General features: G+C 42.9%; 1 protein-coding gene across 1 annotated transcript in view; it reads left to right on the top strand.

The window, feature by feature from the left end:
* snap47 (synaptosome associated protein 47) overlaps positions 1-11,472 on the top strand; it is a 44,135-nt gene extending 32,663 nt beyond the window's left edge. Inside the window, exon 5 of the mRNA XM_008120206.2 lies at positions 237-11,472. Coding sequence (XP_008118413.1) covers positions 237-383 — 147 coding nt within the window. The 3' untranslated portion in view covers positions 384-11,472. The remainder of the gene's footprint in view (positions 1-236) is intronic.
* The last annotated feature ends 9,738 nt before the right edge of the window (positions 11,473-21,210 follow it).

Below are 21,210 nucleotides of genomic sequence, written 5' to 3'. Positions count from 1 at the left end.
AAGATAATCCACCTAAATATTAGGAATAACATCCTGATGGTAAGAGCCGTTTGACAGCGGAATATGCTGCTGCCTAGGAGTCTCCTTCTTGCAAGGATTTTCAGTAGAGGCTGAACGACTGTCAGAGTGTTTTAATTGAGTTGCCCTGGATAGATGGCCCTTGTGGTCTCTTCCAACCATAGGATTACTTTACCCTGTGGTTCAGATCAACTGATCTCGACACCTTTTCTTTGCAGATTCTCCGGCGGCTCAAGAGCCTGGCCTTTGAAACGGAGACGGAACTGGAGAAGCAGGACGAAGCCCTTGATGCTATCGCTTCCTCTGCAGACCGAGCCACCATGAACATCGACAAGCAGAACCGGAGGATGAAGAAACTGACGTAGTTGCGTTGCGGAAGATGGTGGCGTCAGGCCGTGATTGTAGCTGGGGTCACAAGCCATAAATATGGTCTCTCCCATTGCTTGCATCAGCTGAGGACAGTTGTGAGAGCAAGGAGAGCATTCTAAACAATGGAAATTATTATTTCTTTAAGAGGCATTTTTCTCAGTAAAGGGAAAGCTCTGTTCAATGGCGATGGAAGAAAGCTCATCGCTGGTGCCGTTGAATGTGGGATGGTCACCTGACATCCAGAGGAGTGGGGAATGTGACGTTGCGCTTCTGTGGGGCAACTTTTCATAAGAATAGTGTGTCCTATGATGCAGAGAGCACTCTCTGAGGATCTCTTCTGTAATAGACCTGTTGTAGGAGTGATTTAACTCTTAATAACTTCAATAACATCTTTGTCCATAGTGTCTTTGTCGATTCAGCCATGAAGTGAATGAGTGGCATGTTTTGGCCTTAATAGTGTATAATCCATATAAATATGAATATGGGAAAAGCCAAGCAGGATTGGACTCAAATCCACCTGGTCTAGAATTTTGCTTCCAATGAGAACCATTTGGATGTTTCTATGACATCTTCTTTGTTTTTGGCTGTTTCAAACTGGCTCTGAACACAAGTGCTTTGTTTAGCAGAGTTTGGGAAAAATACTCTTTTGTACTACAGCCCCCAACTTCCCTAGCCAGCATGGTGGCTGGAAGGATTATAGAAGCTGCAATCTGAAATTATCATTATTTCCATGCTTTGTTAATAACACTATTGGGAGACCACCATCTTCTGTTGGTCTTCACCCTCTTTTCTTGCCTTACGACTTGGCAGCAGTCACTTGTTGATTTGGTTGGAATGGGCTATTAATTCCTGTCAATAACCTGGAAATGGACATTTTTTTCCGCCTTTTGAAAGTAGTTGTTTCAGAGACTTGAGCTGTGCTTCTTTGAAAGGCAGCTTTATACACAATCTTCTAACGTTGGGATGAAGGCGGGATAGGAATTAAACAGGCAAACAGACTTCTTGATCCTTGTGTGTTAAATCATATTTTATACATACATTGCCAAAATAGTTATTTATAGGTGTTTAGGTGAGCACCTAGGAATAATATTTTTTTGGATTTTGTACAAATTCTTCTAGTCTCTGGTGTTGCCCATAGTGGTTCAGTACTATTGTTCTGTATGAATATGTGCATGGCCCTATGCATCATCAAAACCTTGGCTTCCTTTGAGTTTTCAGGGTTGAATTGGTAGATTTAGAACTATTAGCTCTAGAAGCACTAGGCTTAAGGGAAAAAATGGGAAGCAAATTCTTACCATCCTGACTTTTTCTAGGATTCAGTCCAACAATTCCTTTGGCATGAACTTGGCTGAAGCTGGAAGTTGAACTAGTTTAGCTTCAGTTTCTTAGAAATTGCATAGATCCACTGATCTGTTTTGACTTAGAATTAATTTAATGCATTTTATCTGCTGCTTGCAGTGGTAGAGCCAATTGCATGAGAGCTAGTTGCACAGTGATAAATTTGCAGAGCTTTTCTTTGTCTGGAAGGAGGGCAGCAAAACGGACTCCCAAGTTTGCCTTCCACATTTTTCATGATGATTTAAATTTATTCAATATTGTTTAATGAAAGGGGGTTCTACAATCATGTATCGCCATGAGCCATTTCATGTAGTTTGCCTATAGTTTTGTATGAGTACTTGATCAACTGGAAGTGAGCCTTGCCAAACACCAAGGGACAGATGAATATGTTTATATCAGGCACGGGCAAACTTTGGCCCTCCAGGTGTTTGGACTTCAACTCCCACAATTCCTAACAGCCGGGAGTTGAAGTTCAAAACACACTTTTGCCCTGTCATATAGGGTCTTTATGAGACTGCCATCATTTAATTTAGAGAAGGGATTTTTAAAACTTCTTGATATACTTCGTATGGGCATAAGTTATTCTAGTTGTACTAATTTAGGTGTTCCAATTGAGTGGCAAATCCACTAAAAGTTATTGGAATTTGCCAGTTGCCAATACAACAACCGTCGAACCAGGCATCCTTTAATAGTGGGTGACTTTTAGATCCTAACTCAGACCTCATGATAAACCCAAGCCATCCGACTAACTTGTAGCCCCTTCAGTTGTTTCAAGGCCCCTTCTGGTTTACTAAACTGGTGAATCTCACTTAAGTCCTTTGTAAGCTCCGTCTGGCATCTGTTGGCAAGTATTTGATACCCCTTGTCAGTTTTCTATGTGTAGTAATACATGGGTAAGTTTTATACACTTTCCAAGCCCTTCATTGGTGTTTTGTAAGTTTTTAAGTCACCCTTTGTCTTAATGCGGGGGAAATCTATGTTTACAGTATTTATTTAGCCATTTCTGTATTGAGACATTGATCTCCCATTCTCTTTGCTTCCATTCCTTCCCTTTGCGCAAACTGAAAATGGGCAAAACAGCGTCAGATACTACACTATTGATGTTTCTATGCTTTGCTACACCTTTCAGCAAGGTGGAAATGGGTTTGAAGGGTCTGAAATCAGTGCCAAATCTGGCAATATCTACAAAACATTATGTACTAAAGATACAGAAATATTGGTCTCTTTCACTTTTGTAGCCTGGGACCGAAATGAATTGCATTGGCATTGTTGCCGCTCAATGTGCATAAGATACTCAACACTGTGAAGGAGTTTTTTATTGTTGCAGGAAAAAAATGCAGACAAACAAAGAAAAAACTGACATTCATTAGTTGCACCAATATTCTGACATCACACAAAAGTCAGGACTGGATAGAAGTATATTTGGAAGCAATTAAAGCTGAGACCTGCCTTGGGTGATAAATAAATAATTGAATGCTATTTCAATTTCAGCTTTGCACATTTGAACCCAGCAATTCTTTGTTTATTCTTGGCATAATTGCTCTAGTTTTGTCAAGTTGTTGTTGTTATTGTTCCCCCAGTTTCCTCTCTTAAAAGAGACTCAAAGTGTCTAACAAAATTAAAAACAATACAATATTGTTGAGGACTGCAGGTGAACAGCAATTGGGCTTTTAAAAATTGTATCAGAGGTGCCTTGAGAACATACTGTAAGTCGCTTCTGGTGTGAGAGAATTGGCCATCCACAGCAGTGGTTCTCAACCTGTGGGTCCCCAGGTGTTTTGACCTACAACTTACAGAAATCCTAGCCAGTTTACCAGCTGTTAGGATTTCTGGGAGTTGAAGCTAAAACATCTGGGGACCCACAGGCTGCAAACAACTGGTCTCCAGTGACGTTACTTGGGATATTCAGATGTGTTACCATCCTGCCGGGAGGCTTCTCTCATGTCTCTGCAAGCTAGAGCTGACAGATGAGAGCTCATACCATCTTGTGGATTTGAACCTCCAATCTTCAAGTCAGCAATCCAACCTTCAAGTCAACAGTTCAGCCAGCACAAGGGTTTAACCCATTGTGTCACCGTGGCTCCATAATTTTAATTGGACTTGAAATTGGCCATTTTAAAACATCAGTTTTAGTACTTCAGCAAAATGTGGAAAAGCCAAGGGAATGAGTACTTTTGTTGGCACTCTTAATAACTATCTTTTCCTCCTTTCTTTGCGGAAGGAAAAATACTAAATCAAAATAGTTTTTTTCTTCACGGTCTCTGTGACTCACACACAAATGGGTTTACTGTGCCTGAAATAAATAATTGAATGCTATTTCAATTTTCTTTAGTTTCTTTATGGCTTTGGTCTTTGCTTTTATGTTGTAGTTGTTGTAAAGAAAAGGAAAGAAGTGGAAAATCCAGGAAAGAGTTTGCTCCTGTGTCTGTTTCCTCTAAAACCTATTCTTCCCTGGCGCCTTTAGAATGTGAAAGTAGGATAAAAATGCCAACATTTTCAGAATAGTAAGGGAAATATGTCAACAGACGTTTACATGTAACTTCAATAGTAATGCAGGGCAGTTGTTCCTACTTGCCAAATCCTAGGCCACTTGGTGATGTTGTAGAATAGAAGTTGCCCCAAATGTTCCATCTTACACAGAAGCAGTTACTGTGCACAGCACTTGCACTTTTATTACCTTCTGCCTTTCCTTTACATTGGTCTTAATTTATTTTAATTTATTTCGTTGTACTTTTTTGTTGCAAATATCTATTGTTGCAAATATCTGTGTTGTTTTCCTTTTTTAATAATGCTTTCTGGCATTAGTGAACTTCTGGCATCCTTCATCTGTGTGTTTCGTTTTGTGTCAGTTCACTTAAGTCAACTATATTGTTGGATTTTCTTGCAAAATTAATTGGGAACAGGTTTGCCATTTCCTCTTTCTTCTTAGGCTGAGAGAGTGTGACTTGCCCAAGAATGAATAATTCAGCACTCAGTTCATCTATAACCATATTGAAGAAGGTGTGCCTTGAGTGAAATTCATACAGGATTTGTCTTGCCGTCTTCATGAAAGAGGATAATTCCATGTTCTGCAAAAAGGAAAAAGGATAGAGCTTAGATAAATTACTCCCCTAACTCGCCTTTAAATAACAGTGCCATCATCTATTTCTGGATTTCTGGAGCTGAGATTGATGGTCTCCGGCAGCTTATCTCTCATCTTACACTTGATGTATCTGTTAGCAATTATCTGGGCTCTTCCAATTTTACCGGGCTGTTTTCTCAGATCCCTCCCAACCTGAATGCTCTTTATACTTAGTACTTTTTTTTTTGGAGAATATTTTGCAAATTGCTTCCCTTTCCTCTAAATCATCATCATTATCATTTTATTACTTACCTGTCTCTCCTCATGGCTTGAGGTGATGTACAGAATAATTAAAACACATAAACATTGTATAGACTCCACAAATACGCATATTAAAATGTTTTCTATAAAAGATACATATTAAAACGTATTTCTATAAGATACATATTAAAATACACAAAACAGAGATTGAACACAGGACACGAGTTTAAAATTCATGCTTAAAACTGGCTGGGTAGGCCTGCCAGAAGGTCTTTAGATGGTATTTAAATTCCAGCACTTCATTTAGCTGTGGGAGCTCTTCTGGCAGGTCGTTCTACAGTCTTGGGGCGGCGGATGAAACGGGGGTCCTCTGCATGACGGTGACTAGTTGAGTTCTAGCTGGTTGGAGACAATGTAAAACCCAGACGACCTCAGTGTTTGGGGCGGATTGAATGGGAGAAGGCCATCCTTTAGGTAACCTGGACCCAAACCATGTAGGGTTTTAAAGGTTCAAACCAACACTTTATACTTTGCCCGGAGACTAATTGCTGCCACTGGACTGATTTTAAGATAGGTGTAATATGCTTACTTCTAGATGTTCCCGTAACCAATCTGGCTGCTGCATTTTGAACCAACTGGAGTGTCCAAAGTTGGTACAAAGGTAGTCCAATGTAAAGTGCATTGCAGAAGTCCAACCTTACGGTTACTGGTGCATGTGCTACCATCTTAAGATCCTCAAAATCTAGGAAAGAGGCACAGCTAGCGGATTAGCCAAAGTTGGGAGTAAGCACTACTGACCGTTGCATCTCCCTGGGCTGAGATGTCCAGGGACTGGGTGACACACCTCCATCCCCAGATGAGGACCCTTGATTGCAAGCACCTCTGTTTTGTCTGGATTCAGTTTCAATTTGTTTTTCCTCATCCAGCCCATTACTTCCTCCAGTCATTCATTCAAAGGAGACACGCTATTCTTAGCTGAAGGCATGGAGAAATATATTGCATATACTTCATTCAAACCCACTTTTTCCATGAAGCTATCAGCACAGAATATAGCCTCCATATTCTACGCAGTGGAAGACTGAATATATGTAATTGAAAACACTATTTTTCAGTGCCTGCATTTCATTGTCTTTTGACAAATTTCTCATAGGAACCGACCTAGTTCTACATAAGCAATACTGTACAGTAGAGTCTCACTTATCCAAGACTCGCTTATCCAAGGTTCTGGATTATCCAATGCATTTTTGTAGTCAATGTTTTCAATATATTGTGATATTTTGGTGCTAAATTCGTAAATGCAGTAATTACAACATAACATTACTGTGTATTGAATTACCTTTTCTGTCAAATTTGTTGTATAAAATGATGTTTTGGTGCTTAATTTGTAAAACCATAACCTAATTTGATGTTTAATAGGCTTTTCCTTAATCCCTCCTTATTATCCAAGATATTCGCTTATCCAACGTTCTGCCGGCCCATTTAGCTTGGATAAGCGAGACTCTACTGTATATACTTGTGTATAAAGCAACTTCATGTATAAGTCAAGGGCAGGTTTGGATGCCAAAATTACATGTATTGCTTCAACTCAGAATTTTGGGGCAACTCTTTTGTCTAGTATAATACTATATATGGTAATTTTTGACTGTGCACATACTGAGTAAAAACATAGTTGCCTGGGATTAACAATTTTCAGTCTCCATCATAATGTTAAACTAGAATGTTCAATATTTAATGTGATGTTGCAGAAGGGCAGAGAAGTGGTCAAATACATTGAGTGCAGGATTCAAATTCCTCATGGTGCTGTCTGGATTTTTTAAAAAATGGAAGTTACCCTTAAATGTCTAGTCCTTATAGCTGGACAAATAAATTTTAAAGCTGGAAGGCTTAGTGATGTTTCACAAGACAGAAGTCTAGTTACTTTGAAGTAGCCTTAATTTCCTACGTAGTTTATTACATAATCATTAACAAAACCTTGGTGAAACAGATGGGAATTTGTTGAATTGTAGATGTGGCATGAATTTGCAGAATGACTCCCTAGCCTTAGCAAAAAATATTGAAATTTTGTGGAATTCTGTTTTTCTTTCTTGGCACAATGCTTGTCCCTATGGTGGCAGAGAATCCCAAGCAGGAAAACATCTAAAGGAGATAATAGGGCCATTTGTGCATTGGTGTTTCTGCACACTTTTAGTTTCATGCACCAATGAGGGTTTGGGAAGGTGCAGAACAGGGAAAAATACCCGAAAGGATAAAAGATGATGGTGCCGACTGATGGGGAACAAGTTCTCAACCTGGTTCTCATTATCAGGTCAAGACTAACTCTCGATGGGAACCATCTGGAGGGATGTGGTTCTGAAATGTCCCAGGAACGTAGACAAGGGAATGATAATGCAGGGTGCATTTTAAACCAAATGGAAAGGATGATTCTGATAGTCAAAAAGAGCCTGTTTCTGGGACTCTTGATATGATAAATCTCCCCCCCCCCCTTTGTCTCTCAGTGAAGTTTTCCTTCTATTAGGGCCAGCTGAACTTGGATATTTCTTCCTTCTTGGATGATTTCTTCCTTCTTTCCCCACCTGTCTTGTGGCCATGGAGATCATCCTAAGGAAGGCAGAGGAGACCAGACCTTGGTCAGTTTTTCCTCCTTCTCACTCAAGCAATGGGTTTGGCTGCAGCTACAGACAGTGTGGTCCTCGTGGTCCCATGGCGAAACCAGAAGTCTCGGAGAGAGTCTGGAGCGGACAATTGGCAACCTGCGTAGGAGCCTGCTGGAGGATTTACTGCCTGGCACTGGGTCTGCCTCCAATGCGTAATCTCCTACCATCTTCAAAACCTCTTCCTTTCCACTGTGGGCTTCACAATGCACTGCGGCTTTTCTCCCTCTTCCTCGCACTCGGGCCCTAAACTGCTCTCTCTGTCTCCCGCCAGCAAAGCCACCAATATTTATATCTCCTCTTCTCCATTTCCCTTCTTGTTCTGGGAAACCACCAAATAGTTTGGAGAGATCCCAGCTCAAAGGACAGCCTTGGCTTGATGAAGATCCTCACTCCCATCCCCAGAACCTCCTGTTACAAGGAATGCAAGAAGACGGTCTCTTGACAAAACTAGAGGGAAGCCGACAGTCGAAGAAGACCAAAGGAAAGGAAGTTCTAGCCAACAAACCAAAGCCAACCTGCAGAAGGGTTAGATCTGTTTCACTAGGAAATGCCTTCCCTACTTTCTTAAGCTTTGCCTTTCTCCAAGATGAACCCTCTTTTCATGCCTCTCACTTTCCAGTTGAGAAAGCAAGAAGGTTGGAGATACATCTGAGATGGAAGATACAGATTAAATCCTAATTATCAGGGGATCTGAATTCTGAAATACTCCAAAAATCATAATGTTTTGCTGCTGATGGACGGGATTTGTATTTGGGGAAAGGGGGCTAGTCACATGCCCAGCACTACTAACAGTGACATGGGGTAGGAAACTGGAAATGGGCCAGGAATGTGCAAAGTCCCCATTGGCTTGTATACAGCCCAGAGAGAATGAGAAGGCATCACAGAGAGAGGGGCAGATGCTGATGGCCGGATTTTGTATTTGGAGAAAGGGGGCTAGTCTCATGTCTGGCACTCACTAACAGTGGCATGGGGTGGGAAACTGGAAATGGGCCATTACTGTGGATATAGACAACCCAATTGGCTTGTATACAGCCCAGCGAGAATGAGAAGGCATCACAGAGAGAGGGACAGATGCTGATGGCCGGATTTTATATTTGGGGAAAGGTGGCTAGTCTCATGTCTGGCACTCACTAACAGTGGCATGGGGTGGGAAACTGGAAATAGGCCATTATTGTGGATAGACAACCCAATTGGCTTGTATACAGCCCAGCGAGAATGAGAAGGCATCACAGAGAGAGGAGCAGATGCTGCCAACAACCGGGTTTCGTATTTGGGGGAAAGGGGGCTAGTCTCAAGTCCAGCACTCACTAACAGTGGCATGGGGTGGGACTCTTGGAAATGGGACATGAGTGACCCCATTGGCTTGTATACAGCCCAGAGAGAATGAGAAGGCATCACAGAGAGAGGGGCAGATGCTGATGGCTGGATTTTGTATTTGGGGAAAGGGGGCTAGTCTCATGTCTGGCACTCACTAACAGTGGCATGGGGTGAGAAACTGGAAATGGGTCATTATTGTGGATAGACAACCCAATTGGCTTGTATGCAGCCCAGAGAGAATGAGAAGGCATCACAGAGAGAGAGGCAGATGCTGCCGATGGCTAGGTTTCGTATTTGGGGAAAGGGGGCTAGTCTCAAGTCCAGCACTCACTAACAGTGGCATGGGGTGGAACTCTTGGAAATGGGACATGAGTGACCCCCATTGGCTTGTATACATCACAGAGAGAATGAGAAGGCATCACAGAGAGAGGAGCAGAAGAAGACCTAGAGAGGTACTGTCGAAAAGACACCCACATCAGTACCTGCATTGCAATGGCAGAACGTCTGATTGGAAAAGACTAAGCTCTACTTTTTCCTTCTTGTTGTTAATGTACGAGACCCAGGGGCTTCCTGATGACTTGGCAACTCGGTGCAGCGATTTCGCGCACCATTTTGCAGGCAAAGTTGCTCAGATACGCCGTGAGTTGGACTCCAGCTTAACTGTAGTTCCAGTGGAGGTAACCGAGGTACCTGTCTGTTCGATCTTATGGGATTCTTTCCGGCTTGTCCTTCCTGATGACGTGGAGCGGATTCTTGGGTCTGTGAGGGCGACCACTTGCGCTCTGGATCCTTGTCCTTCTTGGATGGTTAAGCTGGCCAAAGATGGGTTGTTGGATTGGTTTGTGGCTATTATAAATGCCTCCTTGGGTCAGGGGTCAGTTCCATCCTGCTTTAAGCAGGCAGTAGTAAAACCATTACTAAAAAAGACCTCTTTAGACCCATCTGTATGTAGCAACTACAGACCAATTTCCAACCTCCCATTTTTGGGCAAGGTTCTGGAGCGGGTGGTTGCCACGCAGCTCCAGGAGTTCCTCGATGACACTGATTTTCTGGACCGCTCGCAGTCTGGCTTCAGGCCTGGGCACAGTACCGAGACGGCTTTGGTCGCCTTGGTGGATGACCTCCGCAGGGAACTGGACAGGGGGAGTGTGACCCTGCTGGTTCTCTTGGACATCTCAGCGGCTTTCGATACCATTGACCATGGCATCCTTCTGGGGAGGCTCTCTGGGATGGGGCTCAGTGGCACGGTTCTGCTGTGGCTCCAGTCCTTCCTGGAGGGCCGTTCCCAGATGGTGAAGCTGGGGGACACCTGCTCGGACCCCTGGCCTTTGACCTGTGGGCTCCCGCAAGGGTCTATTCTATCCCCATGCTATTTAACATCTACATGAAACCGCTGGGAGAGGTCATCCGGAGTTTTGGAGGGCGTTGCCATCTCTACGCAGATGACACGCAAATCCACTACTCGTTCCCATCTGACTCCAAGGAAGCCCCTCGGATGCTGAACCAGTGCCTGGCCGCTGTGGCGGACTGGATGAGGAGGAACAAGCTGAGGATCAATCCTGACAAGACAGAGGCCCTCCTGGTCAGTCGCGCGTCGGATCGAAGTATTGGGTGGCAACCTGTGCTGGACGGGGTCGCACTCCCCCTGAAATCACAGGTCCGCAGTTTGGGGGTCCTCCTGGACTCAGCGCTGACGCTTGAGGCGCAGGTGTCGGCGGTGGCCGGGAGGGCCTTCGCACAACTCAGGTTAATTACGGGGGCGAGTTACAGGGAGAGATCTACTCCCCTGTTCAAGGAGCTCCACTGGCTGCCTTTTATTTTCCGGTCCCAATTCAAGGTGTATACCATCACATATAAACGGTTTGGGACCCACCTACCTTCGTGACCGTATCTCCTACCACAAGCCTACACGATCCCTTCACTCATCAGGGGAAGCTTTCCTGTCCCCACTCCCGATATCCCAGACCCGCCTTGTGGGAACAAGGGAGAGGGCCTTTTCTGCTGTGGCCCCCCGATTGTGGAATTCTCTGCCCGCGGAGATTAGGCAAGCCCCCACACTAGCAGCCTTCAAGAAAGACTTGAAAACATGGCTCTTTCGCTGCGCTTTTGGAGAGTAACCATTTTATATTTCTTTTCCGTTGCTCCCCCTAATATCTATCCTCCAGAATACCCCACTCCCTTATGACCCTGTTCGCTGTGGTTTTTATTTTTATGTCTTTCTCACCCCGAGTTTTAACTTAATGTTCATGTGGTCTGCCCTTGTTTTTATTGTCTCTTTGTTTTATTTTGTAATGGATATTATTTACTGTATTGTTTATTGTATTGTGTTGTGCTGTTCTTTTATATGCTGTTTACATTGTATTGTTTTGGGCGTGGCCCCATGTAAGCCGCCCCGAGTCCCCATTGGGGAGATGGTGGCGGGGTATAAATAAAGTTTTATTATTATTATTATTACTCTGGATATCCGTTCTCTGATATCACTAAAGAAACAGCTCCATTTTTGACTTGTGTTGTGTAGCCCCCTCAAGGGGTATAACATTACTTGTGGGTCTCTATAGCCCAGACACAAGCACACTTTGTGAGAGTTGAGGACCAAAACATCTGGAGGGAAGGTGAGGTTTGCACATGCCTGCTATATCATCCCCACCAGTATTAGTATTTATATCCTGCTTCTTTGTTCCCAAAAGAGATTCAAAGTGGCTGTAAATTAAAACCTAAAGCATGCACACATTAAAATAGAATTAAACACAGGTCTTATTTTTTAAAATGTGTATTTACTTGAGTCTAATGCAACATCAAAGCTCATGCTCATGTTTCAAAACTATGAAACCAAAAAAAGTTTGGTGTGAAATGTAATGTACAGCAGCAAAAAGTGCACCCTTTGTAATTTAGCCAAAAAAGGTGTGCATTACAGTTGCTTCCTGCTTAGAATTCCTTCTTTAATAAAAGTGTTAGGACATCAAATAATAATAGTATGAATCACTTTATTTTTGTATCCTGCCACCATCTCCCTGAAGGGACTCGGGGCAGCTTACATAGGGACAAGCCCGGTCAACATGGTTTTAAATAACACACAGTAAAATTAACAAAACAACATCATAAAACAGCCATCGAACAAGCAACCTGACATAGTAAACAAATACTGAGCTTGAATGGGCGGGTTGGTGCAAATCAGTTGCAAGGACAGAGCTGATGGGTAAAGTGCAGGAGCCAGATGATAAATTAGGACTAGAAGGGCAATATGAAATAGAACACTATATCCAAAGGGCAGGGAACAGTAGTAAAGTGCAAGAGCTATATCTTCGGTTATAACTGGGGCCAAAATTATCTGGGGACTGTTTAATCAAAGGCACAGTGGAACATCCACAGTTATAGGTCTTTACGAAAGATTCCAGAAATGGAAAAGGGAAACTTTGGAATGCATCTATGCCGCAGAATGAATCCACATTAACTGCCTTGGTTCAATGCTAGGTAGTCATTGGAGCGTAGTTTTACCAAACCTTGAGCCTTCTCTGCCAAAGGATGTTAATAACTCACTAGACTACCAACCCCAGGATTGCACAGCCATGGCCATTGCTTCAGGAGTTCCTGAAGCAACTTTCCCTTTTGCTTTGGTTCAGCACTAAAATGAACGCATGATCAGGACTGGCCCAAGGTAATTTTCAAATGTAGGTGAACAGAATTTTGCCCCCCCCCCCAAACCAATAACTGAAAAATAAAAGCATTGAATAAGCGAAAATGTTGGATAATAAGGAGGGATTAAGAAAAAGCCTAAATAAAGAACAACACTCTGAAAACCGGGGAATTCCAGACAGGAAACTATCAGGGCCAGCTAACACCTCCCAACCAAGGATGCCCCCAGGGAGTAAGCAGCCAGGCTTTGAATCTGCAAGGCCCTTAAATACTAATCAAGCTGGCCAATTGCAACATTCACACTATCCTCAAACAGACAAGAGCTCTTTCTCCCACCCGGGAGCACAACTTACGCCCCCGACAAAATGGCGCCACAGGCAAGTGCCTGGTTTGCCTCGCGGTTGAACCGCCTCTGCGCATGATGCGAATCTAATGCGCACCCCAGTTTTGGTGAGGTCATTTAGCCTGGTCCTGACACGTCTTTGCCAAAGCCTTAACAGACCCCCCCCCCCCTTCCCATTCTGAGTGGCCGTTGAGCCTGAACATGATTTTGCTTTGCTGAGCATCTCTTCTCCCCTTCTCTCTCTTTCCTGTTTCTGGCACCGGTCGTCTTGGCAGCGGCCCGAGCGCCAGGCGAAAAATGTGCCGTAATGGAAGGGTGTCCGTGGCTTGGCAATCTGGAGACAGCTGTGCCCGCAATTGCCTTTGCCGCCTGCATCTCTGGCTTCGTGGCTGTAAACAAGCCCCTGCCACCGTAGAAAGGGCTAAATTAGAAACACATTCGAGGCCCCGAACAAAATGGGACTTTTATCGGCTCGCTTTTAGCCTGCTCCCCCCTCTGCCTTTTCCTCCAAAAAAGCCATAACTAGTTGTGAATGTTGAGTCCCCCCCACACCCTGCCCTTCTGCAAAATGCCACTGAAATTAAAGGAGTCTTCCATCCTTGTGGTTACCAAAGGAGCTAGCTGTCGAAATGCGAGTAGAAATCCCACATTCGGTGTTGACGTTTCAACCCAGAATATCCGCATCCAGGCATCTCCTGCCTCCATTGGCCCAGCGTTGTTTCTTTAAACATCTGGTTTAGGTGGATGTTTAAGGACGAAACACCAGAAGTGCGCTCTTAAAATGGAAACTGGGCAGTGTTTGCATCAGAGTTTGAGGAAGGACAGCTTCCAGAGCTTTACTATGCAGAGATTCAGTGAGTCTCTTCTTTCCCTTTGTCCTGAGATGCATCCGTACTATAGAATTAATGCAGTTTGAACTGCCATGAGTCAATGCATGGGATTTGTAGGGTTTTCAACAGAGGCTGGATAGCTATCTCACAGGAAGGCTCGGACTGTGCATTTCTGCATGGAAGGACAGGGTTGGCCTTTGGGGTCTCTTTCATCTCCAAGGTTCTGTGATTCTAGATTCACCTCTACACTGACACCTTAAGTCACTTCGGTTTTATTGATGAAATTTGAATCTCTGCTACTGAATGACTTTGCATATGGCAGATGCATGACTGTCAGATTATCTCAGCAATGCTCCTGTTCGTGTCTAGCTATCCATGCGAATCAGTCTTTTCAGCTTAACTTACACCAGAAACAAATGTGGGAGGAAGCTGGAAGCCATCCTGGATTGACATAATCAGCTCAGCTGTCAGACAAAAAGCCCAATTTCACAACTATTTCAGTCCAAAAACAAAATGTTTTCATTCATCACATGGGGTGTGAATCCAATATCTTCTTGTCCCAAAGCATTTGAAGTGTTTTCTCCTTATTTCCAAACTGCCTATGTGATACAAAACATTCAGAGAATAGATGAAAGAAGGAAGAACTTCATGGGTTCACAAAGCTTAATAAAAATCAGGGATCGAGTTAGGGTTCTGTGGGGAAAGAAGATGTCATCTGAAGGGTTCCATAACCAAAAAGGTTTGCTGCAATTTGAAGCTAGGTTTGAACTGTGTTAAATGGTCAGTGTAGACATGATTTGCTTTTCCCTATGCACCCATTCTGCACTCTCTGATGTTTTCATCTGATCTGAAACCCACTTTGGGTTGCTGTGAGTTTTCTGAGCTGTCTGGCCATGTTCCAGCAGCATTCTTTCCTGACGTTTCACCTGCATTTGTGACTGGCATCTTCAGAGGTCTGTTGGAGGTGAGGCAAGCGGAATGTATATATATTTGTGGAATAATGCCCTTTTTCTGTTTAAAACAAGTTTGGACATTGCAGTTAGCAAGCTTGAATTAGCATGTGAGTAGGCACGAAGTTTGCAAAGTCAATCAGAGAGGGTATCTGCATAGAGGTAGCCTGGCCTGTGTTGCCTGGAGGCATCCTTTGTTTATGAGGTGTTATCTGGCCCTTGATTGTTTGCTGTCTGGAGTTCTCTTGTTTCTGAATTGTGTTTCTTATTTACTGTCTTGATTCTGGTATTTTTTTTAATACTGGTAACCAGATTTTGTTCATTTTCATGGTTTACTCCTTTCTGTTGAAATTGTTCACATGCTTGTGGATTTCAATGGCATCTTGTGGATTTCAATTTCAACAGAAAGGAGGAAACAAAATCTGGTTACCCATATTTTAAAAACACTAGAATCAAGACAGTAAATAAGGACACACTACTCAGAAACAGGAGAACTCCCGACAGCTAGCAATCAAGTGCAGCTTCAGGGCTACTCAATACTATTCAAGTTTGCCAATTGCAACATGCACACTTGCTTCTAAAAAAAAGTGTTCTTTCTCTCAGCTTGGACATTATTCTACAGGTATATATACACTCCACTTGTCTCATCTCCAATAGAACCTCTGAGGATAATATTATCCACAGATGCAGGGGAAACATCAGGAGAGAATGCTACTGGAACATGGCCAGAGAGCCTGAAAAACTCATAGCAACCTGAAGTATGTTTCAGATCAGATGAAAACATCAGAGAGTGCAGAATGGATCCAGATTTTATCCAAGATTTTATCTTTTGTCCTTGTATGTGATTTTTATAACTTGTTTTTATTGTTGTTTTGATCTGTTTTATTGCTTTGTTTTATTGTTTTATTGTTGTTGATTGGGTTTGGCCCCATGTAAGCCGCCCTGAGTCCTTTCGGGGAGATGGGGCGGGGTATAAAAATAAAATTATTATTATTATTATTATTATTATTATTATTATTATTATTATTATTATTATTATTAAAGTATGACACAGCAAACAAGATAGATATGCTGGATTTCATATCACAAAATCCCAAGTCGAACACTTCCCAAGTGTCTAGGACTGTGTGATGTATTTTCGGATGATGCGCGCAGATCCCAGCAGGGTGGCCTTTTGCAGTTGGCAGATCGTGATTTTGTCAATGTCTATTGTTTCCAAATGCCGGCTGAGATCTTTTGGCACGGCACCCAATGTGCCCATCACCACCGGGACCACCTGCACTGGTTTCTGCCAGAGTCTTTGCAGTTCAATCTTGAGGTCCTGATAGCGGCTGAGTTTTTCCTGTTGTTTTTCGTCAATGCGACTGTCACCTGGGATGATGATGATGATGATGATGATGATGATTATTATTATTATTGGGAAAAGCAAATCATAGGCCCTGTCTACAGTGACCATTTAATGTAGTTCAAACCTAGTTTCAAATTGCGGCAAACTTTTCCGGTCATGGAAACACATCGACAACACATTGAAAAACACTTTGCTTATGAATTTATGATGCAGGGATTGAAACCATCCTGTCATCCAGGCCACCAAAACTCAATGGCTGGCCTGCTTGAACCTAATGGACTTTGCAGCACCAGCTTTGAGCCATTTGCAAAGTCACCAAATCCGTGGCTGCAGGGTGGCCCATCACTTGGTGGGACATTTTGCAGGGTTTTTTTTGGAGCGCATGATGAAAAGCAACGGGCTTTATTTCATCCTCTGCCAGAGACAGGTGGGGAGACTCGGGGCTCAGATCTTTCAGACCAGATGCCTTTCTCCCCTGGGAAATCCCACCACAGAGATCCCGCTTATTTCGCATCGGTTTCTTTCTCCCCCCTTTGGTTTGTCTTTTAATAGGATTTTAATTCGAGTCTTTCATGTGTGGGTTTTATACGAGCCTCCAGCAGCATTTGAAGAATCGTTTCCAACTAGATCTGGAGGGCTGTTTAATGTCTGCCTCACTTCATCCGAGGAAGGATCATAAAAGATGATGGCAAAGGGTGGAGAGAGAAAGAGAAAGCGGTGCCCTGCGAGGGAGACAGAATTCCCTTCCCTGCCTCCAAGATGTTAGAGATTGATGGCCATTCCTTTGTTTGATGGTTTGCCTTTATAATGTAACTAGCTGTGCCTGGCCACGCGTTGCTGTGGCAAAGTCTGGTGGTATGGGAAATAAAGTATTGAGGAATTGGTGGTAGTTAAGGTAAAGGGTAAAGGTTTTCCCCTGACATTAAGTGCTCATCTCCATTTCTAAGCAGAAGAGCCAGCGTTGTCCATAGACACCTCCAAGGTCATGTGGCCATTGGCATGACTGCATAGAGCGCCGTTACCTTCCCACCGGAGCGGTACCTATTGATCTACTCACATTGACATGTTTTCGAACTGCTAGGTTGGCAGGAGCTGGGGCTAACAGCGGGCGCTCACTCCGCTCCCAGGATTTGAACCTGGGACCTTTTGGTCCACAAGTTCAGCAGCTCAGCACTTTAACACACAGCCACCGGAGGCTGGGTTAGGATTGCAGTATCGTTAAGACGCTTTGGATCTGTAGTCGAAATCTTTTGTGGCAGTAATCATTGGTTTGCTGTGAGTTTTCCAGGCTGTATGGCCATGTTCCAGATGCATTCTCTCCTGACGTTTCGCCCACATCTATGGCAGGCATCCTCAGAGGTTCTTTCTCCCACCTTGAACATTTCACAGATATGTAAACCACACAACCTCAGAGGATGCCTGCCATAGACGTGGGCGTAACATCAGGAGAGAATGCTTCTGGAACATGGCCACACAGCCAGGAAAACTTACAACAACCCATTTTGGATCTGTTTTTAAGCCAGATAAATCGGGATAGAAACAACAACAACAACAACAACAACAACAACCCCACGGTATCCTCCCGAAGTGGAACCCAGAAGGTGCATCTACACTGTAGAATTAATATAGTTTGACCACACTGTTAACTGCTATGTCTCAATGCTGTGGAATCCTGGGAGTTGTAGTTTGGCAAAGTTTTTCACCTTCTCTGCCCATTTCCTCACCAAACTATAGCTTCCAGGATTCTATAGCAGGCATGGGCAAACTTGGGCCCTCCGAGTGTTTTGGACTCCAACTCCCACAATTTCGAATAGCCTGTTAGGAATTGTGGGGCTTGGAGTCCAAAACATCCGGAGGGCCCAAGTTTGCCCATGCCAAGTTTGCCCCATGGAGCCACAGTTGCTAAAGCGAGGTTAAACCGCATTAATTAAGCCTTACGAACACATGTAACTCATTGTTCCAGCCTTATTGTAAAGATGCAAGTGTTCTTGGTGGGTGTTCCTTCTTTCTTGGTTTTATCTCCAAAGGAGAAAATATGATATTAAAAATTAACAGAGGATTTATTTATTTTTTTGCAAAAATTAAAGATTACGTGGGTATTTGCAAATGAATGGGGGCCAGACCACCCAGGCTGAGGAGCTTTTCTTCTCCTTCTTCTCCATCGAAACCTCCCTTTGCATTCTTTATAGGGCAATTATGGGGAGAACGGAGTGGGGAGCAGATGGAATTCCATGGCAAGGGTTGTAAACCGGCTTCCTACGACTGTCTGGATTAGATCCAACGCCTTACCTTGCCTTTGTATTTGGGAGGATCATATAGTTCAGCTCCACAGATTTCATCATCTTCGTTGAACTAATTGTGGTAACAGTGGCTCCCCTATGTGTCTACATTGTGGAATCAATGCAGTTTGACGCCACTTTGACTGCCATGGCTCCTTGTCATGCAATCCTGGGATTTGTAGTTTGGCGAGGCACCAACACTCTTGGGCAGAGAAAACTAAAGACCTTGTAAAACTACAGCTCCCAGGATTCGGTATCAGTTTGTGGGGTATCAAACTGAATACATTCTGCCATATAGATGCAACCATAAGCATAAATGGTGCAATGGGTTAAACCCATGTGAACTGCTGACCTGAAGGTTGTCGGTTCAAATCAGTGAGATGGGGTGAGCTTCCGTCTGTCAGCTCTAGCTTGCAGGGACATGAGAGAAGCCTCTCACTAACACATCCAGGCATCCCTTGGGCAACTTCTTTGTAGATGGACAATTCTCACACACCAGTATGTTCTCAAGTCGCTTCTGATACGATTTTTAAAAAGTTGAATTATTTGTTCCAACTTGTCTTGACCCATCCAATCAATCGAAAGTATATACAATTCAATGCTTCCACCTTTGGAGGTCTTGAAACAGAGGTTGGATAGACATTTTAGGAGAGCAGCATGGGATGATAGTGCTTTGTGCATTGGAATATAGCTCCGGAGACCTGGATTCGAATCCCTGCTTGGCCATGGAAACCCACCTTGGGTGAGTCACACTTTCTCAGCCTCTCCTGCAAAAGCAAAAGCAAACCTTTCCTGGACAAATCGTTCTAAGGAAAACCCATGATAGGTTCGCCTTAGGGTCAACATAAGTCAGAAATGACTTGAAGGCCAACTGTATATCAGATTGGAGTGGAATTAACAATTTCTAGAACATGTTCTTCCTTTGAATTCCAGTGTTTCCACTGTTGGGCAGGATGATAAAAACAACTAGGATGTAGATACAGGTAAATGCATTTGCAGGTATGTATGAACTTCCTCCTTTAATGAAAAATAAACACATCTGAATTTCAGGATTGCATAAAGTTTTTGGAATGAGAGAATATGATATATCAGTAATAGGTCCTTTTAAAAACACCTATAATCCTCTTGACATTGTTTGACTTCAAAGCCAGTCCTTCCTGACAACTTGCTGGCTGGGGCTGATGAGAGTCGGAGTTCAATAACATCCCAATTTCCTCAGACTGGGGCGATTTCAGTCCATTACACTATGTAACAAAATTTGTAAACATTTCTGTTCCTGGTTTGAAAGTGTTATTTCCTATTTAATTGTCTGTTACTTGCTTTGAAAGTACAGTAGAGTCTCACTTATCCAACATAAACAGGCCGGCAGAATGTTGGATAAGCGAATATGTTGGATAATAAGGAGGGATTAAGGAAAAGCCTATTAAACATCAAATTGGGTTATGATTTTACCAATTAAGCACCAAAACATCATGTTATACAACAAATTTGACAGAAAAAGTGGTTCAATACGCAGTAATGCTATGTAGTAATTACTGTATTTATGAATTTAGCACCAAAATATAATGATATATTGAAAACATTGACTACAAAAATGCGTTGGATAATCCAGAATGTTGGATAAGCGAGTGTTGGATAAGTGAGACTACTGTAGTTGTTCTGCTCTAGAAACTTTGTTTCTGTGGCTGCTACAAACTTGAATTGGTTGAGACTCGATGAGAGATTCATGGGAAAACTGTAGCAAAAAGTGCTATAGCAGGATGTCCTTTCTGCAAAAATAGTTTTGGCAGTTTAATAAACTTTGTCCATGTTTTTATGATAGAACCAATTAGGAAATGACATTTATAACCCAGGAACAAAAATCGTGTTGCACAGTGTTATTTTCCAGTTGTCCGATATTATCGCTTTGTGGGAAATGAACAACTTCCGACAAGATGGAACGGAGAGTGGCATCCTTTTCTTTGTTCAAATAGCCTCAACTCCTAAAGTCCCACAAACCAGATTCTCTTTGCTCTGCCTTATCTTTCAGGTGACAAAACACTCCCTTTATCTTGGGCACCTGTTTGTTTTTCCTCCTGCAGTCGGATGGATCCGGTGTTTGCAGCCACTTGAAGCATCAATGAATGAATAATTGCCAAGCCCTCGGCCGAGTCCATGAGCAAAGAGGAAGCCCTGGTCTATGCTTATCTCCAAGTGCACCAGAAAACACTTCACTGGAAAACTCCTTTCCTACGAAGCTCTGCTTGGACTTATTATATACTTGCATATAAGTTGACCTCATGTATAAGTTGAAGGCAGGTTTGGGGGCAGTCCCCAAGTTACGAACATGATAATAATAATAACAATAACAACAACAACAACAACAACAACAACAACAACAACAACAACAACAACAAAACTTTATTTATCTCCCAGAAGGGACTCAGGGTGCTTTCCAATGATGATTTGTTCTTGTTGGGCAAGTGCGTTTATTAACAAAAGACCCACTTCATAAACATTTGGCAGAATAACTTATTAGCAGCAGCATGAGCCAGCATCAGTAGACAAAAGTGATAAAAAGAACAAAAACACACAGACCAATGTGATCTCTTCTTTCGGAGGCTTTTCTTTATAGCAAATAATATGGTTGCACTTTTTACTAAAACAAGTTTCCATAATGTATACTTCCTTTTTTGCTTCTACGCTGGGCTTCTTTCTCATGTAGATAAACAGCTTCGCTCTCACAGAGCCTCCTCTCACACCAAACTTACACAGGAGCTTCACACAGTACCTGTATTCATTTATTTATTTATTTGAAACATTTATATTC

The sequence above is a fragment of the Anolis carolinensis genome, chromosome 6 (genome assembly GCF_035594765.1).
Source record: "Anolis carolinensis isolate JA03-04 chromosome 6, rAnoCar3.1.pri, whole genome shotgun sequence".
Lineage (NCBI taxonomy): Eukaryota > Metazoa > Chordata > Lepidosauria > Squamata > Dactyloidae > Anolis > Anolis carolinensis.
This window is presented reverse-complemented; position numbering and strand designations above follow the sequence as displayed.